The sequence below is a fragment of the Vanessa tameamea genome, chromosome 25, assembly GCF_037043105.1.
Source record: "Vanessa tameamea isolate UH-Manoa-2023 chromosome 25, ilVanTame1 primary haplotype, whole genome shotgun sequence".
Classification (NCBI taxonomy): domain Eukaryota; kingdom Metazoa; phylum Arthropoda; class Insecta; order Lepidoptera; family Nymphalidae; genus Vanessa; species Vanessa tameamea.
Window position 1 is genome coordinate 5,348,836 of NC_087333.1, and position 13,665 is coordinate 5,362,500.

General features: G+C 35.0%; 1 protein-coding gene across 6 annotated transcripts in view; it reads right to left on the reverse strand.

The window, feature by feature from the left end:
* Nucleotides 1-13,665, reverse strand: part of Scra (scraps) — a 60,534-nt gene that overhangs the window by 30,306 nt on the left and 16,563 nt on the right. For 5 of the 6 annotated variants that reach the window (XM_064218937.1, XM_064218938.1, XM_064218939.1 and 2 more), the window contains exon 7: nucleotides 2,771-3,356. In XM_064218937.1, coding sequence (XP_064075007.1) covers nucleotides 2,771-3,356 — 586 coding nt within the window. The remainder of the gene's footprint in view (nucleotides 1-2,770; nucleotides 3,357-13,665) is intronic. The other variant, XM_064218941.1, reaches the window with a different exon arrangement.

A 13,665-nucleotide genomic window follows, 5' to 3' on the forward strand; every position in this document is an offset into this window, starting at 1 on the left:
ACTTATCGATAATTGTAATGTAATTATTCAAAGTTAATTAGCTAAACTAATTTTGTATTTTATATTGTACTAACAACCCGCCCCGACTTCGCACATGTCCAAATTTTTTAGAATTACTCAAACACTCAAAAACATACCCAATAGTTTTTTTATCAAAACTGTTTATTCATTTAAGAGTTCTATAACATACAAACAGAATGTTTACATATATAAGCGCTGTTTTTGAACGCATGAATAGGTTTACACATCGTTTATCTGATTGTAAAATAATAGTCGTTCTTTGCACTAGTGAAGATTATTCTAGAACAGTACCATAGCCTTAAAACTGGGGGCACGCGAATCGTATCTCTCAATATTCACTAAAAAATTTAAAGATGCAATGCATCCCGTGTCAGAAATTAGCCAGTCCAATATAAAATAATATACCTACATATAAATTCAATGATTAACGAAATACAAATACGTTGATTAACAAAATAAGTTCAGTATATAGGAACGAACATAAATACAAAATTACACGAACACGCTTCTATTTCAAACATTTATATGTTATAATAAAATTACAAGCAAGACAACTAATACTTGGCTTTACAAATAAATCTTCAACCGTTGCCTTGACACACCAAAAAAAAAGCTGTACATCACTACGACTTTCAAATGTTTAGTATGTATAAACCTGTCTCGTTTAGGATAAAAACTAGATAAGACTTAGTTCAATTTAATAAGCAATAGAGTCGATAATCGCGCGAACTTTGCAAGTCGTGAACTCCTTATGCTGATGTATGCAATGACCCGCGATAAATAAGCTGGACGGACAAAATGTCTACATCGTCGGTTTGCAATTTTTGTTTCTATGTAGAACTCGTTTGAGTTTTTTATCGCTTTAAATATATTTAAAACAAGCTAGACAGGATTTTTTCTCTCAGTATGCGAAGTTTGCCTGGAATTTATTTTAGGATATTAAAGGAAGTTGCAGAATAATTTTCATATGTTGAAAAATAGTTTTGCAACTGTGATTAGTAGTTTTATAGAAAAACTTTCATTCATCTTGTCCAGGAGAGATTTACAAGGGTCGGCGATGTAAGGAATTGTTAATATTTCTTACAGCCACGGTCAAGGTACCCGTCTGTCTATTTTTTTTAAAAAGCTCCCTTGTAAGCTTTTGCAAACTCGTGACTCACACGATAATTAAGCGTTGAAATAACGTAAATCGGTTACCAAAAATTAATTTAAAATTATAAGGATCTTATAAATAAAAATATTATAATACCCATATTGATTTCAATAACAAGAAATCATATTCGTCAACAAGTAAACTAATATAAAAAAAAACCTTACTTACAAAATTACTTTGTATTTATGTTATTATTAAATTCGTCATCGATTTCGTCGTTACAACAAAGAAAATAACTACGATGACACGGTGGATGAAATACATAGATCATAATAGAAATAACAGTAGGTTCTAACCCAGACATGTCTCACTATACGCGTGAGATATTTGTGGGACTTTTACGAACTGTAAAGCCATCTCATCTGAAAGATATTACTAATGAGAAACGAAGCTTTCATTTGCATTATTTACTTTTATCATTTAAATTAAACCCATTTTTCGTAATTAAACAATAAAACAATGAGTAGGTGTACAATAAAAAATATGTTTCTAATAAATACGGGGATATCTATTTGGAATACATGTAATAACAGTAATATATACACAGAGTACTTTTGGCAGTGTTGCCATAATTTGAGGCAACCTTTAAATCATAACAGAGGTCAACGACTCCCTGCACATGTCTTGTCAATTAAGAATTCAACAATATTAAGTGTAAAATCTTGTACTTCGATATTTATTACCCGAATAAACCTTACATAACATCAATAAATTAAAAACGAACATTTTAAATTTAATGATACCCTTCATTATAAAATGAGTAAATTATAATTTATTATTAAATATTTTTGACTTAATATTAATTAATTTTGTAAATTGTATATAGTTCAGAGAGCCTAGTTTTGTATGCGTTGTATTGATTGGAGTGCACTTTCGGGCAACCGGACGGAGATGCGCAAAGTACCGTACAACCGCAAATACTAAAATTGCATGACGAAATTTAGATCTAAATTAAATAATATACTTTTAAACTCTATTATTAGACTTAATTTCAAATATTAATTCAAAAAGTAAACGTTTAAAGACAACAAATTCTTTTCTAGTCTCCATTTCAAACCTACTACTCTTAAATAGTATTATAGTCCGTCAAACTAAAGTCTAAAGGTTGTTGTTGTCCTTGGTTAAAAAATGTGTCAAACAGTTGTCAAACGATTCTCGTTTTGCAACACTATAAAATCGGAGTAACTACGTTATTATTTATATGTGAAGCAGATCGGGCCTTTATAGTGAGAATTAATATACGACGACACAATGGTATAGGTTTTGAAATAACAGCGACTTATGAAACCGTTTTAACAAACTATTTAAATTTAACACGTAAAATTCGATGTTAGATTCGATTTTAAAATTAATAAATTCTCAAAACTATCTGTCGTCATTGTTAGTGTATGTGACAAAAAGTTGTGTCTCGTCTTCGAACAACACAATTACCTGAATGAAAGATTTAAAAAAAATGGTGTAATCTGTTAAAGCAAAAAAAACTTTTTTTCTGAATACCTTATCCGACAGCGAAGATCACAAATAAAACTATATAAAAAGTGTGTGTCATGTTTCGTATAACCATTAACACTAAACTATAAATAGAACTGAACTTACCTTTCGTGTCTCCGTGCAGTGTTTTGACGGAGGGTGCGAGGCCGAAGGGAGCCTTTGGTACGATCGCTACACCCTTATTCTTTTCGAACAACGCTTTGCGTTCCCGAAGCGACATTTCAGCCGGATCCTTCTCCTTCGTCCTGGGGCTCCCGGCCTCGAACATTGCCGCTTTGGACAGGACCGAGCTCCTGTCAACATTGCCGTTCAGCCTCGGCGCCAGTGTCCTCGTGACCGGCGAGCCCTGAGACGCCGGCCTGTCACCTTGCTTTGTTTGTATACAACCGCTGTCCGCGTTGTCGTTCTCCCCCCGTTCGAGCGCATTGTTTTCTTTGTCCTTGTCACTTTCACAGTTTTCGTCCAGTTCCAATTTACTCGGCGGCGTCGGCGCCCTGTACTTTTTAATGGAAGGTTTTTTTGTCACTGCGACCGGCGACGCGGCCACCATAGTCGCCATGTTGGGGGCTGGAGCTGCACTGGGGGTTGTCGCACTCTTCGGCTCCTGTCGGTCGAGTTCGTGTTTCGTCGGGGCGAATTCGTAAACGAGCCGCGATTGGGTGGCGGAGACGCGGCGGTACCCCTCGCCCTCCTAGGATTGGACAAGGGCAGCGGACGGCGCGGGGTAAACACGTGCTCTCATGTTATATCGATACGTTGGAGGCAAGTTTGACCGTAAGTGGGTTAGCGACGAAGTTGCATCATGACGTTTGTACGTTACGTAATTAGTCGAAAACGGGTCAGGGAAGCGGGTTAAGTCGGAAACTTGTAGGGATTGACAAAGGTCGTTTCGATTGTTTATATCAGTTGCGTGCGGGCCGTGAGGCTCGGGAGGCGTCGAGCAGTCAACTGGCGCGTTGAAGCCACCCGCCGGTGCCACACGTGCGGAAACCGGCTGCCGATAATAATTTTGACGCGCTTACTACGGGATGTTGCAGTTTCATACGAGGAAATGTTAATGACGTTCAATTTTCGGTTAATGAGGACGTTACGTCATTGATGACATGCGTTATATATATATATTTCAAACGAACTCGAAATTAACACAAAGCATTAGCGAAATTCGACCGTTATTATATACAATTACTATTATAACCAAATAGAAAAATAATGTAATATTATAAACGAACGGTAATAAATATTTTATATTAGAACAGAAAAGCGGAGAGAGCGCCGCTTGTGTTTGTTTTCAATCTTAAATGTAAACAGACCGTTTCCAAATAGGCATCGGCGTTTGACACAAAGACCGCTGTAGTTCATTTATTAGAAACAGCTGAATCGTACGAACCTTATAACTATAGGTTTAAGGACTAATATCGGCTAACCGTTGCGTATGACTGTACGAGCCAATCGTGAACAATGATCTTTTTCTAGTAAAAACAAAGGAGCGAATGATTTCCATCAGAGACAAAGGGGTTAACAAATTAAAATTTTCGTTTTCTATTAAAATTCAGGATGTAGATTTGACATAGATTTACTTGTGCACAGTTTATATAGTATGAAGCTATTTTGAGATTGTGTCGCAATCATCGGTTAGGTTGACCGGGTGCTAAAACACGTAAATCTTCGTCGATGATTGCCGGTTTCTCAAAAGGAGAGTCTCAGGTACAATAATCTACTGTGACTTTACTTATATTGGCCTTTGCCATCCTATGATCTGTATATATTTCTAGTTCCCGTCCCTTTGAAGGGTGGGCGAGAGCTAGAGGCTAGAGCTAGAGGCTAGAGCTGGTTCGTATTTTTTTCCGGGACAGAGTAACCTATGTGCTAATCCAGACTTTTGTCTATCTCTCTACCAAATAACACTCTGATCCGTTCAACTATACTGGCGTGCTTTAGTAACAAATCTAACAATCAAAAAAAATATTTGCGTATTTATAATATTAGTAGGATTACGAAAACAATGAAAGGTGGCTACAAAATAATATAAAAACCTTTTTGGAAAAATACGTACACGTGCCAAATTTTTTTGTGACCGATCAAACGGTGTCATTTGTCGAAAAATATATTATAAAAGTAATGAGTAATACGCACACGTATGCACACATGCGAACCCAAGTACGCTCACAAATACATAAATTACATCATGCATTTTTTGCTTGTAATAAGTATTATATTATTTTAATTAGTTATTATCACTGTTTTCTAATAGCACGTATTAAATGACTGTGTCATGTTTTGGTCCTACCTAATAAACAATTGTACTGAAGTTAAGTTTAAACTAATGTGCACTGTTGTATTGTCAAATAAATAAATAAATATCCACCGCCCTTCTCACATATTATAAGATAGTAGATTTTGCCCGCTACTTTGCACGTGTTTTATGGTATCCAGTGCGTCAGTCCTGCTTTAATTGTTAATTATAAAAATATCTATATTAAACTTTAATATCGGAATGAATTATAACGATTTGTTATTTGAACGAGTCAGATAAACGTGTTTTACTTCAAAGTGCCCGTCCCATCTTAAAAGTAAAATACATACATACATAGCTCCTATACCTCCAAAACACAAGTTTCGCAACATACGTATACTCTATTACTATACTATCACGATGCGATGGGAACTAGGCTACTGGAAAACGTTTTGGCGCGAGAACTACGTTTATAAACAAGATATTGTAAGCACGGCCAAGTCTCAAGTCAAAGTCAAAAATCTTTATTCAATATAGAAGCGTTACACTTGCTTATTGATCGGCAAAAATCTACCACCGGTTCGAAGATAAACACCGCGGACTCGAGAAGAACCGTTTTTCAAGGTCCAGATACTATGTACAATTTATTATCAAATCCACAATTACTGTGTTATTCACACGAACAGGATATCGCGCCCAGGACCACAGACCTACAGCCAGGTGAATTAGCCACTAGATACTAAAGAGAACATAAATACCAGAAGACCCGAACCCTGACTGCTGTAAACCAGTCAATTCTACTAACGAGTTGTCAACTTATCGAAATCGTATCGAAACACAATCGTTGCCACAAAGCCGAAGTTTGATCTAATATAATCTAGATCGCAGAACCAATATAAATAAGTAGAATTAACCCTCATTTGCTATTAAGCTGAATTTTATTTTTGTGAGTAATAGTCGAAATATACTCTATTCCAACCATAAGAGGAAAAAGGCAAATAAACAACATTTGACAGGAAATTGACGCGACATCATTGGTCGAGAGCTTGATTAATCTATGATATTCACTATGGAATTGCGAACTGTTATCGGAATTTTGGAAGTAAAATTAAAGTGGAAATAAGTAGTTAAGTGTAGTAGTGTTGTATTATAAATAAAGATGTATCAATCATTAACTCATAGTAGTTTACAATATAGCTGAGTTATTAGCGAATCGCACGAAATCTAAGGTTTACCTACTTCCATTGGAATAGGCTATAGAAGAGGGAACGAATGATAATATATGTTAGTAGAATGGTCTCTCAGCTTTTATGCAAACAAAGAATCTAGTATTTACCGGTTTTACGTTAACAATGAAAGACCTCGCTATTAATTAAAACATGCAATAGTTTAACTCAGAGAACTAACCGAATTATTCAAGGTCACGACGTATGACGTCACGCCTCGTCATATTTTAAATACCTACAGTTTTTCTTAGATTTAATGTTAAAATGGTACCACAAGATTGTACGGTAATTTAAACGTGGGGTCAGAGCAAGTACCACCGAGTTATTATATGATTATAATTCATGTTTTATCATGATGTTGTTTATGAAGGCGAAGGAAAACCATCGTGAGAAAACTTACACGAGCCTAAATTAATTCTGCAACAAAACCGCCATACGATCTCTGGATATACTCCACTTGTTATATGAGACATTTACCCAAAAAGGGTACATAATGTTATTTTACTGTAACTTATTATTAATAAATGCCTTTCACAGTTCATTACGTACAGGTAGATAGTTTGAACTTCAGGAAAGAACGTAGCATATATAATGAAAAAATATATATATTATTATAGTTTATATATTGTCTTACTGACATAATATATAAATCAATGGACTTAAAGTTACTTTTACATAATTGCACGTTATGTTCGTATTTAGTAGATATTATATTCTTAATGTAATGTTAACGAAATAAAGAAATCATACGGACATGAATTCTAATAATAAGAGAAAAAACGTCGTAATTCATTTGATATATTTTGATTGATATGAATGCCCACATATCTCCTAAACATGAATGCCTTTATTAATCAATTGTTTTTAAAGTGACTCCACCGAAACTATGATAGACACACCCCAAGTTAGAGGTCAATAGCTCCATTGTAATGTGACCTCCACGAATCAAAGTGTAAGTAACGTGAACTTAGATAAATCCTCGTTTTCCTCTGCACTAACGATTGCGGGATTCCCGCTTGTGACAAATGAAATCTACGTGAATCTAGACCGAAGACTGCCCAAACGTTCAATTCTGGTCGAGCTCAACTGAATAATCATATGTTTAATCTCATACTCCTGATAAAACCTACATGTTCCGGGTAAAATTTTGCGACACATGAATTTACCAAGCCCCATTGGAACAGCATAATTGAAAAATTTACAAGCAGCGAAGGCCTTAGCGTGCTCAGCTTTTGAGGGGATTTACAGGAATGTTACTTGAATAACTCAAAAGAAAACCAATATAAACGAAACTACAACTTTAGTCCGAACTGAATTTAAGGATCCTAGGAATATTTACGGATGGGTTGGCCTCATTTATGACAAATGTTGGTGTACGAGTACATTAAGCCATTCGTTTCGGCTACTACAAAAACTCATCATATGATTAAGTATGTTAATTAAAAGGAAATCACTAATCACACTCCGTCCGTGAAGAGCTGCTAACACGAGCTGCGAGTTACGAAACCTAATAGTAATTTTTAACATTCATTATGAAGTCAACTCGATATTTGAGAATCTAAATAAATTTGAACATAACGTTGCAAAAAATCTTTTAATTTGATTTCTACATAAGTCGGTTTACTTGTTGGCTTTGTGCCACCTACACATATATTCTACCACCAAAGATTAATAATTAGTATTGTTCTTCCGGTTTGAAAGGCAGAGTAACTACAGGCTCAAGTGACATATCACCGCAACGGTAAATATTTCTGACAGCGCCAATATATATGGGATGTAGGCCATTTACTATCAGGAGGCATATAAAAAAAAAAAAATCGAATTTCTTGACCGAAATGTGTGATAACTTTTTATTACCTAGGATTTTGAATTCAGGACCGCAATTTGCCTTATGAGCTGGCCGCTAGACAAACGAGGTAAACGTTGACAGCATCGTAGATACTTAGAAAACACTCCGTGTTACGTGTCGATGGCAATTAGCGATGCAGGTAATTGTAAATATTTGTAATGAACAGAACAATGATCGTTGAGAAATTATTGTAAGAGATGTATACTGTTAAATTGAAACTGTAGTAATTGTTTAGACAGATTTTAGCACAGTAGAAACGAAGAGTTTGAGTTTTCACATTGTGCTTTCTAATGCATTGAGAACACGTACACCTTTAAATATTACTAGTTATTTGTCATAACAATTAACGCCAATTTAAACTAAGACTTCCGACAGGATTTATTCGAGTTTTTATGGACAAAACTATAGCTATCAAATTAATTAGAAACAAATTTTAAATACATATTAAAACATTAAAAAAAATAAGACACTTATGACCAATGATCAATGATATATTCTGAAACTGTGTACGTTACACTAGGCAAGATGAGAATTTAAACCACTGTTCTTATCGTAATATTCAGAAGCAAAGCCCCAAATTAATTAAGGAATTACTAATATTCCTATTTACCCCCACTTTTTACGCTTATCACTTGTGATAGGTATGGGGACGACTATAGCTCATGAGGTCAGGATCGATTCTGCGACTTTATAAACTAAAAGATGATTTCAAATCTATTTAGTTACAGTCTACGTTTACATGTACATAAGTCCCATTGCTTGGCAAAGTTCTCGAGTCTAAACGCATGTTGCCGATGTACAGTCAGAGTAAGAAAACCTTCGTCAGTTTTTAAATTCATTCCTTTATCGAGTCGTAAACTCTTAGTACCTTTTGAAACTAAAGCACTAAACAGACAACTGCATATAAAATTAAACTAACATAGTCATAACTTGGTTCAATATAGTGTAACATCTTTGGACTACGTCTAGTGTCATATCAACATAAAAACTTTTTTAGTCATTACAAGATTTAAATTAGATATGAGATCTTCTACTGAATTGTCAAAGTCTGTCAGTGTCATATATTTTCTTGCAATATCTTGCGATTTTACAACAATTAGAATAAAAACGCTTGTAATATTATTCGGCCGTTATTTTGAGTGACCGTTAATGTAATGACGTGACGTGTGACGAGTGGTACATCGGCACCGGGAATTGGCGGTGATACCTTGGCCTGCAAAAGCGACGGATATAAACCCTATCAAAAATGTATGGGGTTTGATGGTGCAGAGGTGGATAAATAATAACGATAGAACCAAATCAGCTGTCGTAGAACATTGCCAAAGTGTTTGGGAGAGCTTCAGAGGAACCGACATATGCTCTCGCCTTGTTGTATCAATACGACATCGACTACAAGCTGTGATTGATACGAATGGCGGATATACTCGTTTTTAATAAAATAAATAAGATTTGTTTAAATTAATAAATTTTACCATAATAACTATTTATTTTTACTATTTTATTTTAACTCCGTCCTGCGGTTTCACCCGCGTTTCCGAAAGATTTTATGTTTTCCCCGGATAAAAAGTTTCTAATATGTTATTCCAGTACATATTCTATCTGTGTGCAAAATTTTATCCAAATCCGTTCAGTAATTTTTACGTGAAAGAGTAACAAACATTCATCCATCAGATAGACATCAAACAGATCCATACACACAATCTTTCGCGTTTATAATATTAGTAGGAAGTAGGATTACTACTATGCACTCTATTTTATATGAGACAAGGCAATGTCCTAATCTCCGATGTTACACGAGCATTCACGAAGGGCTATGAGGTTTCGTGAAAAGTTTGTTATTGTCATCCCGATTGACAGATTCTTCTTATTATTATTATAGCTCTTAAGCGCTATTATACTCTTTGCTAGATGAGACTTATAATAACATTGCGACGCAATATGTCATACTCAAATTGTAAAGCAGGTTATCGCTCATACTGTGCACACGAAAATAGATCTTAAGGTGACGAACTTTCTTACCCCGACGGTACATCAGATACAAGCAGCTTATTAAATAATAATAATAATATATTTGAGTAATCGACGATAATCATTATTGAAAGAAGAATAACATATATTAGGAATTGTGCTTCTAACTTAACACTAAAGCTCTTCAATAGTTGCCATAAAAAAGATTCCTTGACAGTCAGGGTGAAATGGTTCTGAACTGTCTTTGCCTCTGCCTTTGCCTAAAAAAATAAAAATAGATAAAAGAATGCAAATAATAATTCCGTTATATTTAAACAAATGTCCAACACAACTTAGCCTTGAGTTCGATGCACTTACAAACAAGGACGGTCTCCCAGCATCAAGATAAAAACTCGACAAGTCGTGAACGATACGCAAAAAACTCAGTTCAATGGACTATTACGCAACATCATTAAATATACACTGATAATGTTTTTACTTCGAACGGTGACGTGACCTTTTTGATGCGAAGGTATTATAACCTGGGAATCGAAGCCTAATAAATTATGTAGTCATCAAATCGAATAATTAGTAGTGATTTTAACATTGCGAAACGACCGTATAATCATTTGTCGTAATAATGATGCAATTTGTGACAAAACAGTTTTCTACACCCTTGGCTTGGCTTTCAGAAACCAGGATAAGTTATCCCATACAGGGATCCCATAATGGTACAGAGATAAATAAACTCGAAAAATATCGAATGTATTAATATGATAATTTCGAGTACTTCCATTAAGATCAATCTATCGATATCGATAGGGAGATTCTTTTTTTTAAATGCCAAACTGAGAAACTACTGAACTTATATCACCGCGTTTTGGAGCAGGTTTTAGTACCTACTACATACTATTCTAGAAGTAGATGAGATTCGCATTTTCAACTGTTAAAACAAGACTATTGAGGTGATATGCGTGTTCATGATCTTGTTTAATATATTATAAAAACGTTGTAATAACACATCCCTACCAAAAACTTCTAAAGCTTTCCTCGATATATATACACCACGACCAGATAGTTTAACTTAGCCCTGATATTATTATGTATATCTTCATGTACATGAACTCTTTCGTAACGTTGATTTTAGTTTGGACCCAGTAGGATGCCCTGCAATCGGGAAGGTTTACGTGATTGCAGCGCCTTATACCGACCGTCTCTTGCATCTCATTATTATTAATTCTTATTTCGCCCGGACGAGGTCGACACGAGGATCTCTTTACATCTATACATATAATAAAATTGGAGTGTCTAGTTGTAATATTAAAATAACCGCTTTTTAATAAATGTATGTGTACGTATAAACTGTACATATACCAAAATAACATTTTTTTTTTCAATTTTTGTGTCTGTTTGGCCCGGCTAATATCTGGAACGGCTGGACCGATTTTTACGGTACTTTCACTAGCAGATAGCTGATGTAATAAGGAGTAACGTAGGAGTAACTTACAATAACTTTTTTGTTAAAATCAAACGCGCACGAAGTCGCGGGCACAGCTCGTATAAGTATATAAATAAAGGAGACTCCGTATTAAATTACGACAGACAATACGTACAAACTTACTTATAATCGAGTGTTCACAAGGTATTATACTGGGTAACCTTATTAGTGGTTTATCATTTTGAGCTAAAACCAAATATCTACTGACATAATTATATAAATAATATTGACATTCTATTTAATATTACAAAATAAATAAAGAACGGACGCAGAACACGAAAGAGACAGATGTTATCTATAGGAATTATCATCATTTATATGTTACCGTTAACTTCCTGGTCGAAATGACTTTTGACCGATAATATCATTCACGGCTAAGTTTACTAAGTCCAGATGGTATACGCTAATCTACGTAACGTTAGCTTGCCATCTGCCATTATGTTTTTTTTTTTTATAATGCCTAAGTGAAAACGAACTTCCTACTAAGCAAATATACATTAAACATATACCAGAAGATGCAACGCGTTTTGGAGATTAAGTATGTAATATTAGTATATAAATAACAGAGCTTAAATCTAGACTATTGATATAATGAGAATCAATTTAATTCACTTATTCTAGATGTCATACGGAATATAACCTACTTTATGTCTTCAGTATTATGAGATATTTATCTACTTAACCAAAGGAAAAACAAATTACGACTGTTTTTTTATATTAATTTCCGTATATGTATAAATGAGATTATATATACTAACGCACCATACTTGTAACTTATAATTTATTCTCGAGTCCGTAAATGTGTCCGATCGACATCGCCACTCGCGATAAAACTGCATTTTCAAGCTTAAATAGTTTTATGTTATTCAAAATATTCGATGTGTTAAAATACCGTTGTGCATAATTACATTATTGTCAAGGCCGGATAAGTAGACAATTGCTAGACGAGTTCGCCTTTGTTCAGGCAAAGGTAACTGCAGAGTGCAGCCTAGTGGCTATTTACGTACGTTTGAAGATCCTTTGGTATTTAAATTTAAAAAAGAAACAAAAACAAATTTTCATTGTAATAGATCTTTTTGGAACGTATTTTTTACGCGGCTGACAGCAGAGTGAACTGGCAGAACTCATCAAATAAGAAATAAAAGAGTTAGCCAGGCGAATCTTCCCTTCCTTTCCTTTATCTGTCTCTTTCTATCACATACGGGTTTATATAATAACATTTAAATTTATTTTCGTTATTCTTTTAACTCACACAGAGTTTTAATAACAAATTTGTATTGTTTAGTTATTTAATAGTAGCACTCAAAGAGAGATGAGCTGCATCTGCGCTTGTCATCTTATAGAGCACGAGTGTGTGCACAAACACAGGTACACTTTATCTATCTATCTAACTAACTCTCGATTTCGATAAATCCGATGAAACGACAAAACGGATACGACCAGAAATAGTTCCGACGCGGGACTTTTATTTTACACCACACAGAGAAAATAAATAAATACAACATAGATTCCAGCCTTAACGAAAGAGGCGTACAATTTTGGCGACTTTATCGCTACATAGCGATCTCTTCCAGGCAACCGACTTTACGTATTTCCCGAGGCACAAGAGTGTCACCTGACCTATTAATATTTTAATGGTTCGATCTCAGGGGCTTGTGAGACCATAATTTCAGAATCTACTACCTTTCACGCTAGCCACTAGACCAACGAAACGGACAAACTAATAAATAATCATTCATACAAAGTATTGACATCCTTGACAAGGCTTACAACAGTCCAACGATTAGTCCGTCATATTTCTCTAATGACATCAGAGTCTTGAACGTCAGTTAAGGCGATTAAGTCAATTCCTTCCATATCCTTCCATATCAATCTCATAAGTTAATATTTATTAAAATACAGATACATACAGAAAAAGAAGAGCCGAGATGGCCCAGTGGTTAGAACGCGTGCATCTTAACCGATGATTTCGGGTTCAAACCCAGGCAGGCACCACTGAGTTTTCATATGCTTAATTTGTGTTTATAATTCATCTCGTGCTCGGCGGTGAAGGAAAACATCGTGAGGAAACCTACATGTGTCTAATTTCAACGAAATTCTGCCACATGTGTATTCCACCAACCCGCATTGGAGCAGCGTGGTGGAATATGCTCCATACCTTCTCCTCAACGGGAGAGGAGGCCTTAGCCCAGCAGTGGGAAATTTATAGGCTGATTATGTTATTATGTTAAAGTACAGATAAAACAA